Source organism: Scophthalmus maximus, chromosome 10 (assembly GCF_022379125.1).
Source record: "Scophthalmus maximus strain ysfricsl-2021 chromosome 10, ASM2237912v1, whole genome shotgun sequence".
Lineage (NCBI taxonomy): Eukaryota > Metazoa > Chordata > Actinopteri > Pleuronectiformes > Scophthalmidae > Scophthalmus > Scophthalmus maximus.
In genome coordinates, this window is record NC_061524.1 from 19,986,068 (window position 1) to 20,009,332 (window position 23,265).

Consider the following 23,265-nt stretch of genomic DNA (forward strand, 5'->3'; position numbering starts at 1 on the left):
TCCGGGAGCAGATGTCACAATAAAAGCTCGGCGAGCTCAAGGAAAGACTTTTTATCAATACTATGAGTAATGATAAAAAAAAAAACTAAAAAAACATTTTACTTCATTTCATACAATAAAATAAAACAATTGTACAAAAAACATCATTAAACTCATAAATGAAATAGAATACTCATGAATTCATTTTGAAGGATAAGACTGGTGATTTCCTGAAATCGTATTTTTCTGTATTTGAGTATTTCATTCTATTCTTCCTTTTTTCCATCGTTTTATGTGTTCGTATAAATCAAATATATCAATATCAATAATAAGAATTATTATTATTAATGTTAGAAGTCCAGCTTGTGAGAGACTATTTCAGTCTCTGTCTACGCGTTTGGTTTGTCAGGTTAGTAACGTTTTATTTTATAACACAACAAAGACGCACAGTTACAGAACTAAACAACAGATGGAAGAAACATTTCAATCACATAATTAAAAAAGAAAAGAAAAGTACAAATATGTATCTGGATAAATGAAGAAGTACAGTCGTGAAAACAAGAGTAAAAAGAACAGATGTCTGGTTATTGTTTTTCATTGTTACAGTAAAGACGAAACGAATAGAGTTTCTCTGCCTTTATTTTGAAGAAAACATCCTGTATCCCCTGGCTTCATAATGGATGAGTGTGTGTGTGTGTGTGTGTGTGTGTGTGTGTGTGGGTGTGGAGGTGTGGTCTGTCAGGAAACACTGCAGCAGCAGCAGAGTGTGAAGCTTCCAGACAAACACAGCGACGCTCAGTCCAAACACACGATTGTTCTCAGATCAGTGACAACAGAGCAGCAGTCAGGACCGTTCTGTTCACATGAACACACACACACACACACACACACACACACACACACACACACACACACACACACACACACATGCACACACTGAATACAAAGTGCAGACTGTTCCAGCACTGACACGCAGGACAGGGTCTTGATGAGCGGGTCCGTTCTGGATCTGGTTCCATGGAGGTTTAACACCAGCTTGTGTTTTAACTCTGCGACCTCTGACCTCTGTCTGATGGTTCTCATGAATTATTCTCTGTGATATCTGTGAACATGTTCAAAAACAATGTTACAGAAAGAGATCAAACAGACAGATAGACAGAGAGAAAGAGACAGACAGACAGACAGACAGACAGACAGACAGAGAGAAAGAGAGAGACAGACAGACAGACAGACAGACAGACAGAGAGAAAGAGAGAAAGAGACAGACAGATAGACAGACAGAGAGAAAGAGACAGACAGACAGACAGAGAGAAAGAGAGAGACAGACAGACAGACAGACAGACAGAGAGAGACAGACAGGCAGACAGACAGACAGACAGACAGACAGACAGGCAGGCAGACAGACAGGCAGACAGAGAGAGAGACAGACAGACAGACAGACAGACAGAGAGAGAGACAGACAGACAGACACAGAGAGATTTTTGATTTTTTTTTAAACAACTTTTATTACAATTTACCAGAAAACATCAAATTTTTTGTACGAATGCGCTAAAAATAAAAAACAAAAATAAATAATTGAATGTATTAAATAAAAAAAAATCTTAAAAACACAGAGTGAAAGATGAGCTCTTCCTCCTTCATGGGGGCTTCAGTTCCATCAGAATAGTCCTGCAGCATCTCCCTCTCCTCACTGTCCAGTCTGGTCCACTCCTTCAGAATGGTCCTGGTGTGACGGGCCGACCTCAGGCCCAGCAGGGAGGCCACTGCCTCCGTGTTCTGGAGACCAGGACCAGCAGCCTCCACGATCCCCTCAGGTCTGTCACTCCAGCTCCCGTTAGCCTGTCGGTGAGTCCGGGTCTGCTTCCGTCGTGGAGATCCAGCCGGGCCCCCCACACCAGAGGCTCCTCCAGGAGCCAGAACAGAGACGCTGCAGGTCCTAGTCTGGACCACTTTAAAGTCTCCACGCTGTAAAAAGTCCTTGATAAAAGTGAGGCAGTTTACACAAAGGGACAGAACCACAGTCCACTAAGAACAATGAAGCATCGAGACCCAGACCTGCTACCCCCCTCAGAATGGTGCTGGCCACTGGCCTCCATACGACATCATCAGTCCCAAATAAAAACCTCTGTACGAACTGGAGTCTAAAATGACCTAAAACCACCTCCCCATCCCATTCCCTCCTCCAGTCTGGCCTGTTCAAAGCGTCGTTGTGCGTTTCTTGTAACATTGCTATACTTATTCCTTTAAGCTTTGAATACTCAGAGGCAAGCCCTCTTCCTCACACCTCTGCCACCATTTATATTAAGAGTGGAGAAGGAGACAGACAGACAGACAGAGAGAGACAGAGAGAGAGAGAAAGAGAGAGACAGACAGGCAGACAGACAGACAGACAGACAGACAGGAAGACAGGGAGAGAGAGGAACAGGAAGACAGACAGGAAGACAGACAGACAGACAGAAAGACAGGGAGAGAGAGAGATAGAGAGACAGACAGACAGACAGACAGAGAGACAGAGAGAGAGAGAAAGAGAGAGACAGACAGGCAGACAGACAGACAGACACGAAGACAGGGAGAGAGAGAGATAGAGAGACAGACAGACAGGAAGACAGGGAGAGAGAGAGATAGAGAGACAGACAGACAGGAAGACAGGGAGAGAGAGAGACAGACAGGCAGACAGACAGACAGGAAGACAGGGAGAGAGAGAGACAGACAGGCAGACAGACAGACAGGAAGACAGGGACAGAGAGAGATAGAGAGACAGACAGACAGACAGACAGGGAGAGAGAGAGACAGAGAGACAGACAGACAGGAAGACATGGAGAGAGAGAGACAGAGAGACAGACAGACAGGAAGACAGGGAGAGAGAGAGACAGACAGGCAGACAGGCACACAGACAGACAGGAAGACAGGGAGAGAGAGAGATAGAGAGACAGACAGACAGGAAGACAGGGAGAGAGAGAGACAGACAGACAGACAGACAGACAGGAAGACAGGGACAGAGAGAGATAGACAGGCAGACAGGCACACAGACAGACAGGAAGACAGGGAGAGAGAGAGATAGAGAGACAGACAGACAGGAAGACAGGGAGAGAGAGAGACAGAGAGACAGACAGATAGAGAGAAAGAGCTGTAAATGCAGCAGAACGTTTCAAACACTTTCCTGAACATCGACATTAAAAAGACTTTAACGTAACAACAGATGCTGTAAACCACACCCTGTGGCCACAAAGTGGTTAAACACACACACACACACACACACACACACACACACAGAGGAAGTGAAGCTGGAAGCCGCAGGTCGTTGAAACTGATCTGGGGTCTGTTGGATCTGACTGACCTGAGGACAGGAAGTGACAGCTGAGGGCGAGCGAGCCGCAGTGAAAACCCCGGGTTCAAACCACCGAGGCATTCTGGGGTTTTTACGAGCCGCAGACACAGAGCTCCTCTCTGATTGGCTGCGTCTCACCGTCACTGACGACAGCTGACAGATGATGTTTTCATCGTCTCTCTTTAGTGAAATATGATTCAAGATAAAGTTTCAGGGCTGTGTGGTGTCGCTGACCTCGGTAACGTACCAGCTTTGTCTGGATTCTAACGTTGCTGAAGGTGGCTGTTGCTAGGCAACCCTTAATATTCAAAAAACTGCAACCCCATACATGCAACAGCAGCTTGAAGAACAAAAGCTAATGTTCGTAGTTTGTGTTCGTTCTGATGTTTGTTCGCTTTGCTTCCTGTGAATGTGTCGTCGTCACGACAACCACAAGTGTGTGTGTGGGTATGTCTGTTTTGGAGGCGGGGCTTTGGATTTAGGTGTGGACAGGGGTTGGATTTCTTTTATAAATATTCAACTCTCGCTTTTGTTTCATCATCAACATCACAGGACTTTAAGTAAAAAACATTTATTAACATTTTTCACATTTTCTTAGTATATTTGCTAAGTGATCAACACGAGTCTTGGATGAAGAAATAAACAACAACAACACAATATGTGCAAAATTATGTCTTTCTAATTATCAGATTATCATTATTATTATTATTATTATTATTATTATGTATTTTCATATCAGAGGATATTTGTCATACCCACTCACTGCTGAACATTCACGGCAGAATACAGGACGCCTGGAAAAAATTCAAATACAAATGAACGTTTGTAAAACACTTAATAAGTTTGGAGACACAAAGACATAAAAACAGCTAAAACAAACAAACTGCCTCATGACACGTACTTTATCATAATTTATTAATTTCTTTTTTGCCTTAATTAAGAACAAAGTTTAGTGTGTGTATTACGCAATCTGTTCATATGTTAGTGTAAAAACTTCTTACACTTGAATTATTACTATAACTTCACCCATTAAAACATTTGGTCTCCAATATGCCTCCTAATCTCACTGTGAGATTGTTTTTTAAGTTCACGACTTTTACTTGGAACATTTCTTTTAATTATCTGGTTGATAACCAGGGTGTCATTTTTGTAATTTTGTGGCGCCATCTGGTGGTAAAGTTACAAACCGCAACCAACTGAGCGACCGACAGGGGCTACTTTATGGCGGCGCACCGCTGATTCCATTTCCGGTTTTCGGCCGCGTCAAAATTCAACGTGAACGCGACGTGTTCTGGAGCGTTTAGTTCAACAACCGTATTCAACACGACGTAGAAACATGGAGACTCACACGGAGGTCGGGTCCAACTCATGGAACTAGATATAACTCTTATATGAACATAGTCACGGACAATATATTCAATTTCTGTGAATAACTTCTTCTAAATATTACACTGGAGCTTTAATAACTTTAAATTACAGTGCAGTATGTGTTTGTTTCTAGTCACACTCACCTGCCTCCTGCTGTGGACAGGTGGAGGTCAACCGCTGATGAACAGGCGGAGCTGTGAAGAAGAAGACATCACCTCGTTAGACCTGAGGCTTCGCACATCAGAGCAAAGACTTTTAATCATGAAGTGTTTGATTTATGATTATGTGTTGAATACACAACATCTCAGACCAGCATCATTTTGAACTGAAGGAGTTTTCACATTATTGTGTAGAAGAAGCTTTTGGGAGCGACTCCTCCACGACGCCGGAGACAGGATGCATTGTGGGACAGTTTGATAGCATTGGATCCAAAGTTCAACAGTGAGACTGACAGAGAAACAGGAGTAAATGGACAGAGACACCGACAGGAAGAATTGCGATTCATCTGCGGAGAGCAGTGAGTGTTGGGAAACGAACGAGGCATTGAAGGAGCCTTCAGACATGGAACAGCCTCGTCTCCAGATGCAGCCTTCGAAGAATGAGTCCTCCGAAGTGGTGCGATACATTAACATCTCAGATATCTGTGGTCACAGGACTCACGGGCAGCGGCGCTGTTCAGGCCCACAGCTGAATAAACCAGCTGAATGTCGGCGCCTCCGTCAGCTGCAGAGTCGGACGCTCGCTGTCGATGGTTCAACACTTGACATGAAACACAGAAGAACACGGTGACATTTTGTTTAGAGTAGTTGTTGCTTTGTGAGTGCTTTAGAAACTCCATGTAGGAGAAGAGAAGGTTCTGACGTCTCTTCAGTTTGTCATGTTGTAACTTTTGGTGTTTATTTATTTTTAGTTTCTGCTCATCAGGATTGGTTGGTTTGATAAATAAAGATAGCCGACGTAAGCGGCTCCCAAAAGTGAAGCCAGATCCACATGATCGCCCCCTGGTGTCTGTCTGCAGTACTGGTTATAAGGCCCGCCTCCTGATATAAAAATGGGCTGAGCCGTCATGATTGACAGTCCACACTGACTTATGATTGGTCGAGAGCGTGTATGGACAAATAACGTCAAAAGCAAAAGATGGTGACGCCCCGAGATAGTCTAGTTAAATTCATATAAAAGGGGAGGAAGAGGAGACATGTCCTCCATTTTTATATACAGTCGCTGATCGTTTTTATATACAGTCGCTGATCGTCTTTATATACAGTTGCTGATCGTCTTTATATACAGTCGCTGATCGTCTTTATATACAGTCGCTCATCTTCTTTATATACAGTCAGTGATCGTCTTTATATACAGTCAGTGATGGTCTTTATATACAGTCAGTGATCGTCTTTATATACAGTCAGTTATCGTCTTTATATACAGTCGCTGATCGTCTTTATATACAGTCGCTGATGGTCTTTATATACAGTCAGTGATCGTCTTTATATACAGTCACTGATCGTCAGTGTTTATACAGTCTATCGCCTCCATAATCATGTTTCATGTTTCTCCACTTCACTACATGAAGAAAACAGAGTCTGTTTGTCTGCAGATGTAAAACTGTGAGTGAAAAACGTACCTACTTCAGCGTTTCCATAAACAGGCGAAGAGTCGACTGGAGCTGCAGAGAAACGAGACGAGAAAACCAAACACTGGACCAACCTGCTCATTACAGAATAAAAGGAGATTATTGCTTTAAATTACAATTAAATGATTTCATTGGAGACTTTAAGACACATTTAGACAAAGTGTGTGCTGGAGGAGGACTTGTCCACAACCTGGCAACCCATCAGTTGTCCTTATTAACGGTTTGTGACGGATCTTTAAAGCTTTGGAATGTTTTATTAATCATGATTTAATCCTTAAATTACAGTTTATGAACTCGTTGTTAACAGTTCCTGACCACAGGCGCTCACCTCTGTTCGTGCAGCAGAGGATGATGACTCCTGCAGAGAGCAGCAGCGCCACCATGAGGCCACTCACCACCAGTGCTATCATCAGAGTGTGACTGGTTACTGGATATACTGGATAGGTCCTCTCTGCGTGGCCCTGCGCGTTCTCCGCCCTGCAGGTTAGGTCCGCCCCCTCCAGGTACGCCACGGAGCTGATCAGTCGGAATGGACCGGATTGAGACTCCTCCCCCTGGTCGTCTATCAGGAACCTGGAGGCCGACAACCACACTATTTTGGGCCGCGGATGGCCCTCCGCCTCACACTGCAGCCTCCGGGTGGCGCTGTCTGGGGTGGAGGGTGTCGCCACCACCAAGAGGCTCAGGATCTGAGGTTCACCTTGAAAACATTTCACAAGCAGGAACCAAATTTCATCTGTGGCCGAGTGAACCAGGAAACAAGCTTCAAAATACATAACACCTGTAAACACGTTACAAGGTTTTTATTCTTCAGTTTATTCTTCCACGTCAGTATCCATAGAGTCTTTATGTACACAAAGAGTTTCAATAAGGAAAGCTGATGACTGTGGGTATTTAATTTGGAAGGTGAAGGTGAGAAAAAAGCATAATGTGCCAACAATGTCTGATATCACAAGATGGTGTATGAATAACATTCCGTCACTTCCTCCTCTGTCATTGATTAAACTCTCAAACGCATCCCAGTTTCATAAATTCCTTAATGTCTTGAATGTAACCTATACATGTCCCGCTCATGTTGGACACATTTTGGTATTGATCACTAGTTCTGACTTAACGACATCAGCTGACTTAAGTAATTTGTCGCTGATGGAACTTGGTCCTGATCACCAGCTCTGACCTAGATACTTTAGCTAAAGTAGCTTGAAAAGCTAATAATGTGTTGCTTTAGATAATGTATGAAATAGATAATGTATACATATCAACAAAAATTAGGTTATTTCTGTTTATTAGCACCTAAGTTCTAATAACGTGGTAAATAATTTAATGAGACACAAATAAGTGTCTCATTATATTTGTCGTACACATCATACTGTCCAACTGTCTGTGGACGTGTTACTAGGGTGTGAAATGCTGGTTAACGCTATATTATGAACTGGTTCTGCTACCAATGGCTGGCTAACGTAAACAAAATAGAGCAACAACAAAGGCTCTCGAAGAACAAGATGGACGCCTCCGGTAGCTCTTGGAGGCGTCCATCTTGTACCAACTGGTATGCATCAATTCGGAACCGAGTTCCAAGGTATAATGGAAAGCAGCGTTAACTTTTGTCCTTCCACCAGCTCTTACTTAGCTACCTGCACTACCTTAGCTAACGTAGCTCACTCAGCTTGTGAAATACTGATAATTAGCTTCACCCGCTTCTCCTCTGATACCCTCTGTTTCATTGGATGATCAGTTGATGCAAACTGAGGAAAGCTGAGAACAACAATGTCTGAAATGAGGAAGTCTCAAACTTTCAGGAGAATCTTACTTGTGACATGAAGCTTTGTCTCTTTTTGGAGATATTCCTTCTGTCGGTCCAGCTCCACTCGGCAGAAGTATTCACCATCATCATTCAGCTCAACCTTCTTGATGAGGAGTGACAGCTCCCCCCTCCGCGGATCTCCTGCCAGAGAATATCTGAATCCAGAACAGTCGCTGAGTCTCTCCGTCGAGTCATTTTTAAGTGAACAGCTGAAGAACGGCGCAGCGTTCGATGCTCTGGCCAACCACTTGACGGTGATCGCCCCTGAATAGAACTGTTGATCTGGATGAGTGAAGGAGCAGTTGAGGACGATGTCTTCTCCTCTGGAGACAGTGACCTCCGGAGAGACCGCCATCTTCCGAGGAAGTGAGGACGACCCTGGAGATGAGGATCAGGAAGAGCTTGTGACTCAGCGTGTTTGGAATTATCTCAACTAATTTTGTGACATGATTATGAAATAATCAAAACAAAATTGTTAACTTATTCACTGTCCTGCAGGGATGGATGGAAAAGCTTTAAACTGAAGGATCCCTGGTAATGATTCGTCTTCTGTGGCTCTGAGCTGAACCTGAATGGAGAACAGAATTCTTACCTGTGACGATCACAGTCAGAATTAGAACAATCGACTGAGTTTGCTGCCTCATCTTCAGGCAAACAAAAGTGACACCAGATGAAGAGAAAAGTCTTTAGACATCAAATTAAAACAGCAGCTGAGGAAGTTGTGTGAAATGTGTCATATATCCTGCATTTCCTACATTTCCTGCATTTCCTGCCAGTCTGAAAAAAGTAGAAGTAAAAGAGGCATGGGCAGAAACTACAGAGAGGGGGGCGCAACACAGAGCCGACACATGGTGGCTGTTGTTTGACATATTTTAATCAATCATATGTTTTATGTCCTATCTGGATGTTGAAGCTCTAAGTGTCTGACTGTGTCTCCCAGTGCCACAACAGAAAACTCAGCAGAAAATTCTTGAAGGTTCTTCCACAGACTGTTTATGAAAAGTGACGTAGTCACCGGTTCCGGAAAACGAAGCAAATGCTGAAGTGCCTGAAGCCTGTATTCTTTGTACTGACCAGCAGAGTCTATGAAAACGTGACTCACCCTCACTTGATTCTTAACATCAGTCAAACATTTTCCTGAGGAGTTTATGGTTCAATCGCTAGTTTCAAGTATTCTTCAATACATGATGTTCATTTTGTACATTATGGTCCATTTACAGTCAAACTGTCGTGAACTGAAGTCAGATTGTAAAAAGTAAATGTGAGAATAGCGATTGACGCCTCACACACAGCACTCGCTATTCTTTTTCCTTGCTTCGGTGCACAACACAGAGACACTTCCCCTTCGCACTGCAGCATTTAGACAGACTGCAAATTCACTACTGCAACCCCCCACCCCACACACAAACACACACACACCCTGCGCGTGAGGGAGAGAGTGCGGGGGGAAACACGTTCCTCTTTGCCTCCACCTTGAATGAATGCGATTCTTTATGTCGCACATTTAAAATAAAACTCAAGAAACACAAATGAAATAAATGTTGGTGAAGGAGTAGAAAGATGTAGTGGAACTTCAGATCGGAACACTTTTTCTAATTCCTCCCACTGTCCGCTCTGTCCCACTGACAGTTGACAACCACAGCAACACGTCACCTCTCGCACTGCTTCTTTTTATTACTGATCCTCTGCTGTGGCGACTACACTTCCCTCCAGGTGAGTCCACCTCCCTCCAGGCGAGTGCCCCTCCCTCCAGGCGAGTCCACCTCCCTACAGGCGAGTACACTTCCCTCCAGGCGAGTCCACCTCCCTACAGGCGAGTACACCTCCCTCCAGGCGAGTGCCCCTCCCTCCAGGCGAGTGCCCCTCCCTCCAGGCGAGTCCACCTCCCTACAGGCGAGTCCACCTCCCTCCAGGCGAGTCCACCTCCCTACAGGCGAGTCCACCTCCCTACAGGCGAGTCCACCTCCCTACAGGCGAGTACACCTCCCTCCAGGCGAGTTCACCCCCTACAGGCGAGTCCACTTCCCTACAGGCGAGTACACCTCCCTCCAGGCGAGTCCACATCCCTCCAGGCGAGTCCACCTCCCTACAGGCGAGTAACCCTCCCTCCAGGCGAGTCCCCCTCCCTAAAGGCGAGTCCACCTCCCTACAGGCGAGTACATCTCCCTCCAGGCAAGTCCACCTCCCTCCAGGCGAGTACACCTCCCTAAAGGCGAGATTACCTCCCCACAGGCGAGTCCACCTCCCTCCAGGTGAGTCCCCCTCCCTCCAGGCGAGTCCCCCTCCCTACAGGCGAGTCCACCTCCCTACAGGCGAGTACACTTCCCTCCAGGCGAGTCCACCTCCCTACAGGCGAGTACACCTCCCTACAGGCGAGTCCACCTCCCTACAGGCGAGTACACCTCCCTCCAGGCGAGTACACCTCCCTACAGGCGAGTCCACCTCCCTACAGGCGAGTACACCTCCCTACAGGCGAGTCCACCTCCCTACAGGTGAGTACACCTCCCTCCAGGCGAGTCCACCTCCCTACAGGCGAGTCCACCTCCCTACAGGCGAGTCCACCTCCCTCCAGGCGAGTACAGCTCCCTACAGGCGAGTCCCCCTCCCTACAGGCGAGTACACCTCCCTCCAGGCGGGTCCACCTCCCTCCAGGCGAGTCCACCTCCCTCCAGGCGAGTACACCTCCCTCCAGGCGAGTCCCCCTCCATCCAGGCAAGTCCCCCTCCATCCAGGCGAGTACCCCTCCCTACAGGCGAGTACACCTCCCTCCAGGCGGGTCCACCTCCCTCCAGGCGAGTCCACCTCCCTCCAGGCGAGTACACCTCCCTCCAGGCGAGTCCCCCTCCATCCAGGCAAGTCCACCTCCCTCGGGGCGAGTCCCCCTCCCTACAGGCGAGTCCACCTCCCTACAGGCGAGTACACTTCCCTCCAGGCGAGTCCACCTCCCTCGGGGCGAGTCCCCCTCCCTACAGGCGAGTCCACCTCCCTACAGGCGAGTACACTTCCCTCCAGGCGAGTCCACCTCCCTACAGGCGAGTACACTTCCCTCCAGGCGAGTCCACCTCCCTACAGGCGAGTACACCTCCCTACCGGTGAGTCCACCTCCCTACAGGCGAGTACACCTCCCTCCAGGCGAGTCCACCTCCCTACAGGCGAGTCCACCTCCCTACAGGCGAGTCCACCTCCCTCCAGGCGAGTCCACCTCCCTACAGGCGAGTCCACCTCCCTACAGGCGAGTACACCTCCCTACAGGCGAGTCCACCTCCCTACAGGCGAGTACACCTCCCTCCAGGTGAGTCCACCTCCCTACAGGCGAGTCCACCTCCCTACAGGCGAGTCCACCTCCCTCCAGGCGAGTCCACCTCCCTACAGGCGAGTACACCTCCCTACAGGCGAGTACACCTCCCTACAGGCGAGTCCACCTCCCTACAGGCGAGTACACCTCCCTCCAGGCGAGTCCACCTCCCTACAGGCGAGTCCACCTCCCTACAGGCGAGTACACCTCCCTACAGGCGAGTCCACCTCCCTACAGGCGAGTACACCTCCCTCCAGGCGAGTACACCTCCCTACAGGCGAGTCCACCTCCCTACAGGCGAGTACACCTCCCTACAGGCGAGTCCACCTCCCTACAGGTGAGTACACCTCCCTCCAGGCGAGTCCACCTCCCTACAGGCGAGTCCACCTCCCTACAGGCGAGTCCACCTCCCTCCAGGCGAGTACAGCTCCCTACAGGCGAGTCCCCCTCCCTACAGGCGAGTACACCTCCCTCCAGGCGGGTCCACCTCCCTCCAGGCGAGTCCACCTCCCTCCAGGCGAGTACACCTCCCTCCAGGCGAGTCCCCCTCCATCCAGGCAAGTCCCCCTCCATCCAGGCGAGTACACCTCCCTACAGGCGAGTCCACCTCCCTCGGGGCGAGTCCCCCTCCCTACAGGCGAGTCCACCTCCCTACAGGCGAGTACACTTCCCTCCAGGCGAGTCCACCTCCCTACAGGCGAGTACACCTCCCTACCGGTGAGTCCACCTCCCTACAGGCGAGTACACCTCCCTCCAGGCGAGTCCACCTCCCTACAGGCGAGTCCACCTCCCTACAGGCGAGTCCACCTCCCTCCAGGCGAGTCCACCTCCCTACAGGCGAGTCCACCTCCCTACAGGCGAGTACACCTCCCTACAGGCGAGTCCACCTCCCTACAGGCGAGTACACCTCCCTCCAGGCGAGTCCACCTCCCTACAGGCGAGTCCACTTCCCTACAGGCGAGTACACCTCCCTCCAGGCGAGTCCACATCCCTCCAGGCGAGTCCACCTCCCTCCAGGTGAGTCCCCCTCCCTCCAGGCGAGTCCCCCTCTCTACAGCCGAGTCCACCTCCCTACAGGCGAGTACACTTCCCTCTAGGCGAGTCCACCTCCCTACAGGCGAGTACACCTCCCTCCAGGCGAGTCCACCTCCCTCCAGGCGAGTCCACCTCCCCTCCAGGCGAGTCCACCTCCCTACAGGCGAGTACCCCTCCCTCCAGGCGAGTCCCCCTCCCTAAAGGCGAGTCCACCTCCCTACAGGCGAGTACATCTCCCTCCAGGCGAGTCCACCTCCCTCCAGGCGAGTCCACCTCCCTACAGGCGAGTCTACCTCCCTACAGGCGAGTCTATGTCAGTGTCTGAGAAGTGAGGGTGTTTTTTTCCCTCACCTGTCAGAACGAAAGAACAATTGGATGCCAGGGTGTTATGCACAAGCACGATGGGTATAGGACAACTTCGGCCTACATGTTATCTCAGAAGAGTGACCGCATGGTCTTCTGAAGAAAGGGATGCCAAGACCCCTGGACCCAGGCAGCGACCTGCGGTGACCCTGCATCTCCCAGCTGAGGGGCGTGGTTTGGACAGCCCAACTCGCATCCCTCATTGGCAGAGACCCGCACGGCACCGCAAGGTGTCGCGTGTCGTCACAGACTCTATAAATCAAAGCGTTGCCAACCGCTCATCGCTCTCCGGGAAAGAAACCCGCTTTGATCAGGTGGGTTCCTCTGACCTACAAAGGAGGCAACCACTTCTGGCTTTGGCCCCGTATTGTTGTAAATACACGGAAGTCTTGCACGTATGCGCCTCCCGTCCAGACACACGGAGTTTTCGCTGCCTGAAAACGCCAGATATGCATACGATGATGTCATCGCCCCACCCCACCCCTCGACCCTCGCCCCTAGCCCGCTGAATCTCCAACAACAACAATGGCATCAGATGCTGACTCTCTTGGGTCGCTAGTAGGGCTGGGCGATAAAACGATATGTACGATATGTATCGCGATAGACACGTAATCAATATCAATAGAACACTTTTTTTCCTTGTTGGAAGAAACCGGAGCAAAGAGTCTAGCTACGCCGGCCGCTAGCTACGCTGCTAGCTACGCCGCTAGATACGCCGGCCGCTAGCTACGCCGGCACTCGTCCTCTGGTACCTAGCAACGTATGGAGTGACGCGCCTAATAGCCAATCATGTAACAGTATCACGTTTGGTTGCGCCATCTCGTTGGCTCGTGTTTGTGTTTCTTAGGTCATAAAAATTATCAATAATTATCGATATCGACCGGCCCTAGTCGCTAGGGGAATATATACTTTTGCTCGGTCACTACCATGAGCTAAAAAGGAGTTCGGACAGAATCATATGACACCTCCTTTTTAAATCTTCATCTTCGTACTGTTGTTGTTGTTCGAGTTCTTTTTCTACGAGTATTTGTATGCTCCGCCTCTTCTTCTTCTTTTTTGGTGGAGTTCTGTAGCAGAAAACAGCGCCACATATAGGCCGGGAAGAGGTACTACAGTGTTTCTACAGCTAAATGCGTCTTTCCAATGAATCCATCATTACCGAGAAGTTTCAGGCCCCCCTGCTGAGGAAAATGGGCAGGGGGGGGAAATCGTTTTCGAAATATCTTGTGGTGTGGACGGGGCCTTAGACTTAGACTCGTCCACCGCAACGATCACTCTAGAAACCAGAAGAAGTGACCGTGCACGCAGCTGAACCAGGCCCCAGGTTTCCCGACATCGCTGGACGAATCGGAATCCGTCTTTTTTTTCTCTTCCTTGTGCGCGTTTGGAAACCGACACAGCGCTGGTACCGAGACAAGAGCCGCCGAGGCGGAAAACTCTGTCTTTGATCCCCGCTGAAGGGGATCTCACTATGATGCGAGATATCAGCAAAAATGCACCTGTAGTAAGTAGCAGCCTACCATTGGCAACTACTACAGCAATCAGAATGAGAAAATGTCTTTTTATTGATTTGTGGTGATTTCTTTCCTGAAACCATTCCATGGTAAAGTCTATGCCCCCAGTCTGTGGGGTGTAATTTAGACGGTCCCTAAGACAGAAAGCAGCCGGAACGTAGATTCAAGTGATGTTTTCGCCAGCCAATATCAAACCTGCTGCTAACTTTTACCCGCTCTTTAGCTCTGGGCAGAACGTAGGCTATTTACGTGTGTTTCAGTAAGTTACTGTGTATTGTTGTGAAGTTTGTACCGTACCGCCGTGTCCCGTTTATTGCTGCTATAATAACCGCGTTTTTATCAGTGTTGCTTGACTGTGATTTGTGTCCGATCACGTCGGACTATTGTGTGTTGCTCTGCCATCGTGCCTGAACTCAGCACGCTGTCGTCTGTTTAAAGACCAGCTGAGCCGGCGCGTCTCTGCGTCACAGACCAGGTGCTGGACCTCAGTCATCATCGCATGAGTCTTACTGCTGCTTTGATCGCTTTCCCTTTGCTTTCCTACTAACAAATATTTACACACACTCGTGGGTGCTGGAGAGATCCTGGTCCAAATTTAACTGCGTCCCCGATCTCTCCTTGGTTAGAGTCACATGTTTAAAGGTAGCTGCCCATTTAACTTGAGGTCTCACGCCCCACCTTTCTCTGGCGCCATGTGACGTCCCCGGTCACGTCCGCGACGACTGTGCACACACTCGCACAAACACACGCTCACACACACACACAGACACACACACACACACACACACACACACCAGCTTATTGTTGTCTTTTCATATGATGATCATATGATATATGATTGGTAGCTTAGCTTATAATAGATATTTATTGATAAAAAGTAATATTGATTGTAAATTTATATTGCTAAAGTTAATAAATGCTGTTATACTTGAAAGAGAAGTTGTTTTGTCTTATTTGTATGTACATTGGGATATTGGCTGGTTGACAGAGTCAGTGCTCGAATTCACACCTTTAGTTCACTCCATAAATGCTCATATCTACCAGATATGAGCATTTTGAGTGAAAACCTTTAGTTCTTGAGGCTGAGTTAACGATTTTGTTATTGGTCCCGGTTTCTGGGTGGTGCCCTGTTGCTATTAACATTGATTAATAAGCTCTATTGACTTTCATAATTCATAATTATCTTTGATAATTATAAATTATTGCTGATAACCAAATTAGCCCAAACCGATGCACAACACAGGGTCATTTATATACGGATCAGCATTTATGAGGTGATTTGCATTGACTATTTATGGTTAAAATGGGCGTGTACGCGGCGGGATATGAGGCTGATTCACATACGCACACTTGTAGCTGATCTGTGGTTTTATAAGTCTGAATATTTACGGCGTACGCCATTTTTGGCTTTTGTGCGCACGTACACTTTTAGTCAGGATCCTATGCACAGTTTTATAAATGAGACACCAGATCATTAATGAAATGTGGTTTGATATTGAGAAAATTTCAAGACTACATTTTGACGGATGGCTTTATTCCTGGTTCAATCATTTACTTATGCTTTACAGATCAAGCTTCAAAATACATAACACCTGTAAACACGTTACAAGGTTTTTATTCTTCAGTTTATTCTTCCACGTCAGTATCCATAGAATCTTTATGTACACAAAGAGTTTCAATAACGAAAGCTGATGACTGTGGGTATTTAATTTGGAAGAAGGTGAAGGTGAGAAAAAAGCATAATGTGCCAACAATGTCTGATATCACATGATGGTGTATGAATAACATTCTGTCACTTCCTCCTCTGTCATTGATTAAACTCTCAAACGCATCCCAGTTTCATAAATTCCTTAATGTCTTGAATGTAACCTATACATGTCTCGCTCATGTTGGACACATTTTGGTATTGATCACTAGTTCTGACTTAACGACATCAGCTGACTTAAGTAATTTGTCGCTGATGGAACTTGGTCCTGATCACCAGCTCTGACCTAGATACTTTAGCTAAAGTAGCTTGAAAAGCTAATAATGTGTTGCTTTAGATAATGTATGAAATAGATAATGTATACATATCAACAAAAGTGAGGTTATTACTGTTTATTAGCACTTAAGTTCTAATAACGTGCTAAATAATATAATGAGACACAAATAAGTGTCTCATTATATTTGTCGTACACATCATACTGTCCAACTGTCTGTGGACGTGAAATTCTGGTTAACGCTATATTATGAACTGGTTCTGCTACCAATGGCTGGCTAACGTAAACAAAATAGAGCAACAACAAAGGCTCTACCGACCAAATGTGCATCAATTCGGGTGATTCAGTGTGCCGTCGTACCGAGCACCGAGTTCCAAGGTATAATGGAAAGCAGCGTTAACTTTTGTCCTTCCACCAGCTCTTACTTAGCTACCTGCGCTACCTTAGCTAACGTAGCTCACTCAGCTTGTGAAATACTGATAATTAGCTTCACCCGCTTCTCCTCTGATACCCTCTGTTTCATTGGATGATCAGTTGATGCAAACTGAGGAAAGCTGAGAACAACAATATCTGAAATGAGGAAGTCTCAAACTTTCAGGAGAATCTTACTTACTTACTTGCAAAAGTGTGTGTAAGAATATGGGCCCTCCTGAAGAAATATTTAAAACTATCATGGTGACGTGATAGTTACCAGACAACCTGGCCAATTTGTGTGCCCTCTGAAGTGCCCTTTCATGCAATAAATTATGACCATCTGCCCTTTAGAGCAAGAAAATTTAATAACGTGTCCTAATGAGTGCCCTTTTAGTGGAGAAAACGTGATGCAGTGCCCTGTAAGGCGCCCTTCCAATGGTCTAGACTTGACGTTCCTTATAAGGCGCCCTTCCAATGGTCTAGACTTGACGTTCCCTATAAGGTGCCCTTCCAATGGTTTAGACTTGACGTTCCCTATAAGGCGCCCTTCCAATGGTCTAGACTTGACGTTCCCTATAAGGTGCCCTTCCAATGGTCTAGACTTGACGTTCCCTCTAAGGCGCCCTTCCAATGGAAAAGGGTGTCGTTATGAAGTGCTCTATATGCCCCCCCTATGACAGTGCCCCAGAGGGTGCCCTTTCCAATAGAGAGGATGGGAAGCAGTGCTGTATACGGTACTACAGGTGAGAAGACATGATGAAGTACCCAATTGGGTGCTACCCTAATGGAGAAGTGCCCCTCCAGTGGATAAAATGTGATGCAGTGCTGTAAAAGAAGCCTATTTGTGTTTTTGGAGCGTCGCCCGGCAGTGCACTTTTCAAAAGATGCTACTTTTCCCCATTTTTGTACTTGTATGTGGGCAGGGGTCAATGTCCATACAACACATGTATAAGTTGTAAGGCTACAGCACACAATTGTTTACAAGAGCATAAAGTCCTTCATAGATCTAGCCTCCTAAATTGCTATCAAAATTCACCAGATTGATGGATTTCACAATAAAAAAAATTCACCAAATTTTCCTCCGGTATTCCCACCCCGGAAGAAAAGACTGTGGGTGCAGTAACTGTCGTGGAATTTTGTCTATCTTCCCCTGAGAAACTGTTAAGACGAGTCTTCTCAGGAACCAAGCGAGGTCAACCTGTCTGTGGCCACAACAATCATCGAGCAGCTGAAGTCTCTCTCGAGGTGTCATAGTCGCAACGAGATGACGACATTACTCTAAACTAAATACACTACAGAGACCGGGAACAGGCAGATTGTCCACCTTGTTGATCTGTGTAAATGAACCAGAAATCTCCTTGATATATATTGAGCACTTATAATAAATGCTAATGCCTTCAATTATTTCTTTTCACTTACAATGGGATAATCTCAAGTGCCCTCTTAGATGCCCTTCCGAGTAAGAAGACTATTTCATCATACTTGTATTCCATTGTAGCTTTTTATGCTTCATCCCTCATGTTCAATTCTTCTTTTTCCTCTTCTCCTTCCCTTATTTCTTCATCTCCTGCTCTGAGTGAGGTACACTTATTATTTCTTATTAAACCCAATCTTTCTATTTACAGTAACGCTGTGAGTAAGAAATACAGACATACCATTCACTCACCTCGCATGGACGTGGGTGGAGACGAGAGACCTGTTTATCTTGGTCAGATACAACCAGAAACACACCAGAGATGAGTGACAACGTATGCTTTTTGCATCTTTGCCTTTTTTTGCATAAATGATGCAACAGAACAATGCCTTCTGTCAGTAGAACAAGAGAAGCTGGTGATACAGTTCCCTACATTTCCCTAAAAAGAGTTCCCTGTTAGTGGAGCACACTGGCACAAACGGTCCAGAGAGCAGCAGCAGCATGAAGGACGGGATCTTCCTCGGGGTCCTGTGTCGCTCAGGTCAGTGAATTTGATTGTTTGCATGACGACTAACGGAGATCTGTATCACTTTGAGCCATCGCACATTAAATAGCTGGTGTCGTCCTCAGGGTGCCTCACCTTCGCCACGCGCCTGCCCCGTCAGTACCACTATGTGGCTCAGCCGATGACTTGGACTGGAGCTCGGAGCCACTGCAGAGGGTCGTTCTTAGACATAGCCACTATCGGAAGTCTTGAAGAAATGAACCAACTTATCAAAACAGTTCCATCTGCTGGCAACAGCTCTGAGGTTTGGATTGGCCTGTTCGATGAGATTAAATGGAGGTGGTCAGATGGGTACACGGGGAGTGGAGCGGACTATCGGAAGTGGGAACTCTCTTACAACGAGCCAAACTTTTATGAAGCCGGGGAGTTCTGTGTGACCATAGACAATGACAGAGGATGGTATGATGCCTTTTGCACGGGACAATATCCATTCATGTGCTACAACGGTAAGGATAAAGCATGGGGTGCTGTATGTTGATATTTATTCTCCTACATAATATATCAAATATGACACTGTGATGTTTGTACTCAAACTTTAACTGCAGGGTCGATGCTGGATCCTCACTTTGTTTATGTGAATGAATATATGAACTGGTCCGATGCTCAGAACTACTGCAGGGAGCACTTCACAGATCTGGCCACTGTGAGGAACGACACTGAAAACCTCAAGATACACAAACTTCTGACAGAAAACAAAGACTCGTGGATCGGTTTGTTCAGAGATCCTCACTTTTACTGGTCCGACGGGAGTGTCTTCTCATTCAGCTACTGGTACACTGATTACAACTACCTCGGCTCGCGGACTCTGGTATGTGGTGTTGCAGATTTGGAGAAGTCAGGAAGATGGAGGTTAAGGCCCTGTACAAGAAAACTACCATTTGTCTGCTACAGTATCCCTGGTGAGTGCTTCACTGGCCCTCTGCGGAATCAAGTCAATCAGCCAATAGTGATTCTTAAAACATTAACACATGAACTAACTATGCACAAAAACAGTGAGATGGTCTTGTTGTGTCCTCTAGTGTGTGTTTGTTCCTTCTTCCATGTTTCATGCGTCACTCTGTTCTTCCCGACAAACGGACACTTTGACTTCGTCTGGTTCCAGCAGCAAATTCTCCTTCTGAACAATGCCGACACGACGCTCCAGCTGGTCTTTGACTTGTAACTAATTGTCTATCCATCCGTTGCTCTTGTCCACAGTCGTATGTGTGTCGTGTTCATCCAGACCGTGACCCGACACATGTAGCCAGAAGGGAACATGCTGAAAGACGAGTTACTCTATCGTTTGATTTGATCCAATTTAATTACATTTCATTTTACCGCAGGAAAAAGACAAGTGCTGCCAAGAGAACTGACTGATTGTATATCTGAGGGGACTTTGTGAATTGACTTGCAGGCCGGATCAAACTGTCCAGTGAGCAACGGGGCGGCCTGGAGGCCAGAGGCTCCGCCCCCCTGTTTGAAATAAAAGATCGGAGTACTTCTGTAGGTGTCCCAGAACTAGCAGCACAGTGAGCGTGTGTTTGGTCTCTCTCCCCACTCTGTGTTTGAGCAGTGAATAGGCAGATGGTGAAGCTGAGGATGAAGATGGACTCCTCCGTGACCCCGAGTGACCCTGCTGTGAGAGCAGACATCCTGAAAAAGGCCAGTCTCCAATATTGATAACATCAAACAACAACAATGTGTTCGGTGTGCGAATGTGAAAAAATATATAACCAAAAAACCAACAACTCCGGCCACAGATGTTTGAACCGATTACAATGCAAAGCAGCCTCATGTATGGAAAGAAGAGTTATCATCATGTCTCCTCTTCTCATCGTGCGATCTCGACATGACAAATCCTTATTCCGGACACCGGACACGAATCACGACGGCGTATAAGGGCCATTGTAGGAACAATAAAAAACAAAAACAAATAATTTCTGACATTAAAGACGTAAATTGACGAGAATACAAACTCAGATATTCTCTGAGATTAAGTGGTAAATTTAATTGAAACAAGTTGCAAATCTGCGGAAAAAAGATGGAAAAATAGTGTTTTGTTTATCAAGGAACGTCATAAATAACTACCATATTTCAATCTGCTCTGTCTTCATGCAGTCTGTATGTCGTCTGACTGTTTTTCTTAGTTTGCCACAAATCTTGGCATTTGGCCCAAGTCCAGTAAATGGAGCTGCTGGAAACAAACCAGGCCCGGATGATGCAATGACATCACCGGACCTCGGAGGATTTCTTCGTTCTTTCTAAACTTCATGCCGTGATCGCTACACGTCCCGATCAAACAATACCAATGTTCAAACGTCCCACCAGACAAATTCCTGTTTGACCCTCATCCTGATTACTGTATGTTGTGTCATCAAAATTATGAACTTTCTTCATCACCAGCCAACATGGCTAGTCGACTTTTTTAAATTACAAGCCAATCAGATTTTTCACTAGCCCAATTTTCCATGGAATAAACCAGATTACTTGATGCCACTGAAGACATTTAATCATCCATGTTTCTTTAAAAAAATGTATTAGCGTTGATGGCAGATAAACATTAAAATGGTAAAAATATATATATTGTAATATTCGTTTCTTGGTCAAATACGAGCAGCTCACGACCCGACGGCCATTTATGATTTAAAGTCCTCGTCTTCTTCATCATCCCATGTCTGACACCTCCCTCTTTTTGCTCTTCTGCTTTTTTAACTCCCGAAAAATATCTAACGTGAACTTTAATGTTTCAGCTCCTTTGCTTTGTTTCGTTCCGTTCGTCTTCTCCGTCTCGGCGCCGCTCGCTCGTCATCGACACCACGCACGCCGTGGCCGACTGTCGCGTGACACGTCACGACAGAGTGCTCGTGGGAAATGTAGGATTAGTTCTACGTGCAGCGCTGCCAGATGAAGATTATACGTTGCCAAGACAAACACACACACAACAGACCTGATCTGGCAAAAACACTGATGTTGCATCATTTCTGCAGCCGAAGCGCGCTCGGCAGGCGGCCCCTACTGAGCGCGGGCCCTTTCGACTGTCTTGCAATATTATTTGTCAGGTTCGGTGTGTGGGCCTTCTAATTACAGAAGCTAGAACCGTGCGACCGTTCAATCCTTCACTTAGAGCTGACGTATTCATCCACAATTCCCTGGACTTATTTTTTCTTTGTATACATCTCATCACATTTGCTCCTGGTTTCTTTGTATCGTCTCACCTTGTCGACCTCAGTGTCGACGAGCTGCTGGATGATTGTGTCCCGGTCGGACCTTCTCTGGACTGACTGGACGTCTCTTCTGCTACGATATTGGCTTGCTTTGCTTAATAAGTGACCATTTCTGTTAATGGATTGCATATAGTTTATTATAAATCAGCTATTTCACAGTTAAAATGACGTTATCACCAGGGCTCCTTGACAGTGCTCCGCCCCCTTGGAGTAAAGGTCCAACCCTGGTTTTTACCAGTATAGGTTTGGTTGTATACTATAATTATTTGTTCTCATTTATTCATATTAGTAGATTATTGCTGTGTTACTGTATGCATTTTCTTCAAAATAAAATGTGAAATGCAATTTGACTTTTGTGTATAACTCAAGGACGGTGACGGGAGGCAAGATGATTGTGTGGTTTTTATAATTTAGAAAAGAATACATCAATATTCAAATACACTGAGTCTATACAGCCATGGAAGTTGTTTTATCATATCCTTATTATATTGGAATCTCATGGTTACAACCAAAGCCCGACCGATATTTTTGGGCCGAGAGAACAAGATTTCTGATACCCAGACATCTGCCGATATATATATATATATATATATATATAAATCTGATTCCTTTGATGTCGTCAACAAACCTTTATGACAAAGAAATGTAATTGAGGCTTGATATTTTCGTTTAACCATAAACTTTATTATAAAAAACTGGAATTGTAAATAAAAAGAAAACCCAAATACAACCAAATATATATGGAGAACTTGAATTAAGAAAATAAACATCATTTATTTTACCTCAAATATGAGGTATATATATATCAAATATTATATGAACATAAATGCACATTTTAGAGCCGGACCAATATATTGGTCTAGTTTCTACAGTGATGATCTTCATTATAAAATAAAAAAAACTACGACAATACATAGACTTGTCAATTCTGGATTTTAACAAGTGAATCAAAATGATCCAAATATATTTATGTCATCTTAATAAGTTAATGCTAATGGTTTAAATAATATCTGTAAAACTCAAGAGAAGACAGATGGTGGGGTTATACGGTGAATTGTGAATGATGTGTGATCGCACACCACATTTAAGACGGCACATGAACAAGTCTGCGAACAGGAATCCCTGCGAAATATGTTGCTTATATTAAAATTACCATAACTAGCATTGTGGTGATTAAGTGGCAAAGAAAACAACAACAACAACAACGCGTAGATGCTTCTAGTCTGCCAAATAAAAGAAGAAGAAGAAGAAGAAGAGCACGAGGCAGGGCAGTGGTGCAATTGAATCGTCCTTCCTCTACTGTTCCTCGACCTCAGTGTTAAAGGTCACGAGGTCAAAGGCATCAAGGAGGATTCATAGGACTTATGAAAAGAG

The 23,265-nt window shown here is 46.0% G+C and overlaps 1 protein-coding gene across 1 annotated transcript; it reads right to left on the reverse strand.

Moving 5' to 3' along the window:
- Positions 1 to 3,862: 3,862 nt before the first annotated feature.
- Positions 3,863 to 21,986, reverse strand: LOC118284589 (sialic acid-binding Ig-like lectin 15). The gene is made up of 8 exons (XM_035607415.2): positions 21,883 to 21,986; positions 8,598 to 8,677; positions 8,116 to 8,487; positions 6,634 to 7,005; positions 6,297 to 6,338; positions 5,336 to 5,434; positions 4,819 to 4,869; positions 3,863 to 4,101 (listed from the first exon to the last, which is right to left on the reverse strand). Exons 3-8 carry the CDS (start codon positions 8,462 to 8,464, stop codon positions 4,067 to 4,069), a joined length of 948 nt encoding a protein of 315 aa, XP_035463308.1. The 5' UTR covers positions 8,465 to 8,487; positions 8,598 to 8,677; positions 21,883 to 21,986; the 3' UTR covers positions 3,863 to 4,066.
- Between the last annotated feature and the right edge of the window lie 1,279 nt (positions 21,987 to 23,265).

Bases quoted from the DNA above. Each gene is read 5' to 3' on its own strand.
- LOC118284589 (XM_035607415.2), bottom strand. From the start codon at position 8,464: ATGGCGGTCTCTCCGGAGGTCACTGTCTCCAGAGGAGAAGACATCGTC. The intron at 6,339-6,633 runs GTGAGCGCCTGT...GTTTCTCTGCAG, and splicing joins CCTCTGCTGCACGAACAGAG to CTCCAGTCGACTCTTCGCCT. The intron at 4,102-4,818 runs GTGAGTGTGACT...AATTTTTTCCAG, and splicing joins CTGTCCACAGCAGGAGGCAG to GCGTCCTGTATTCTGCCGTG.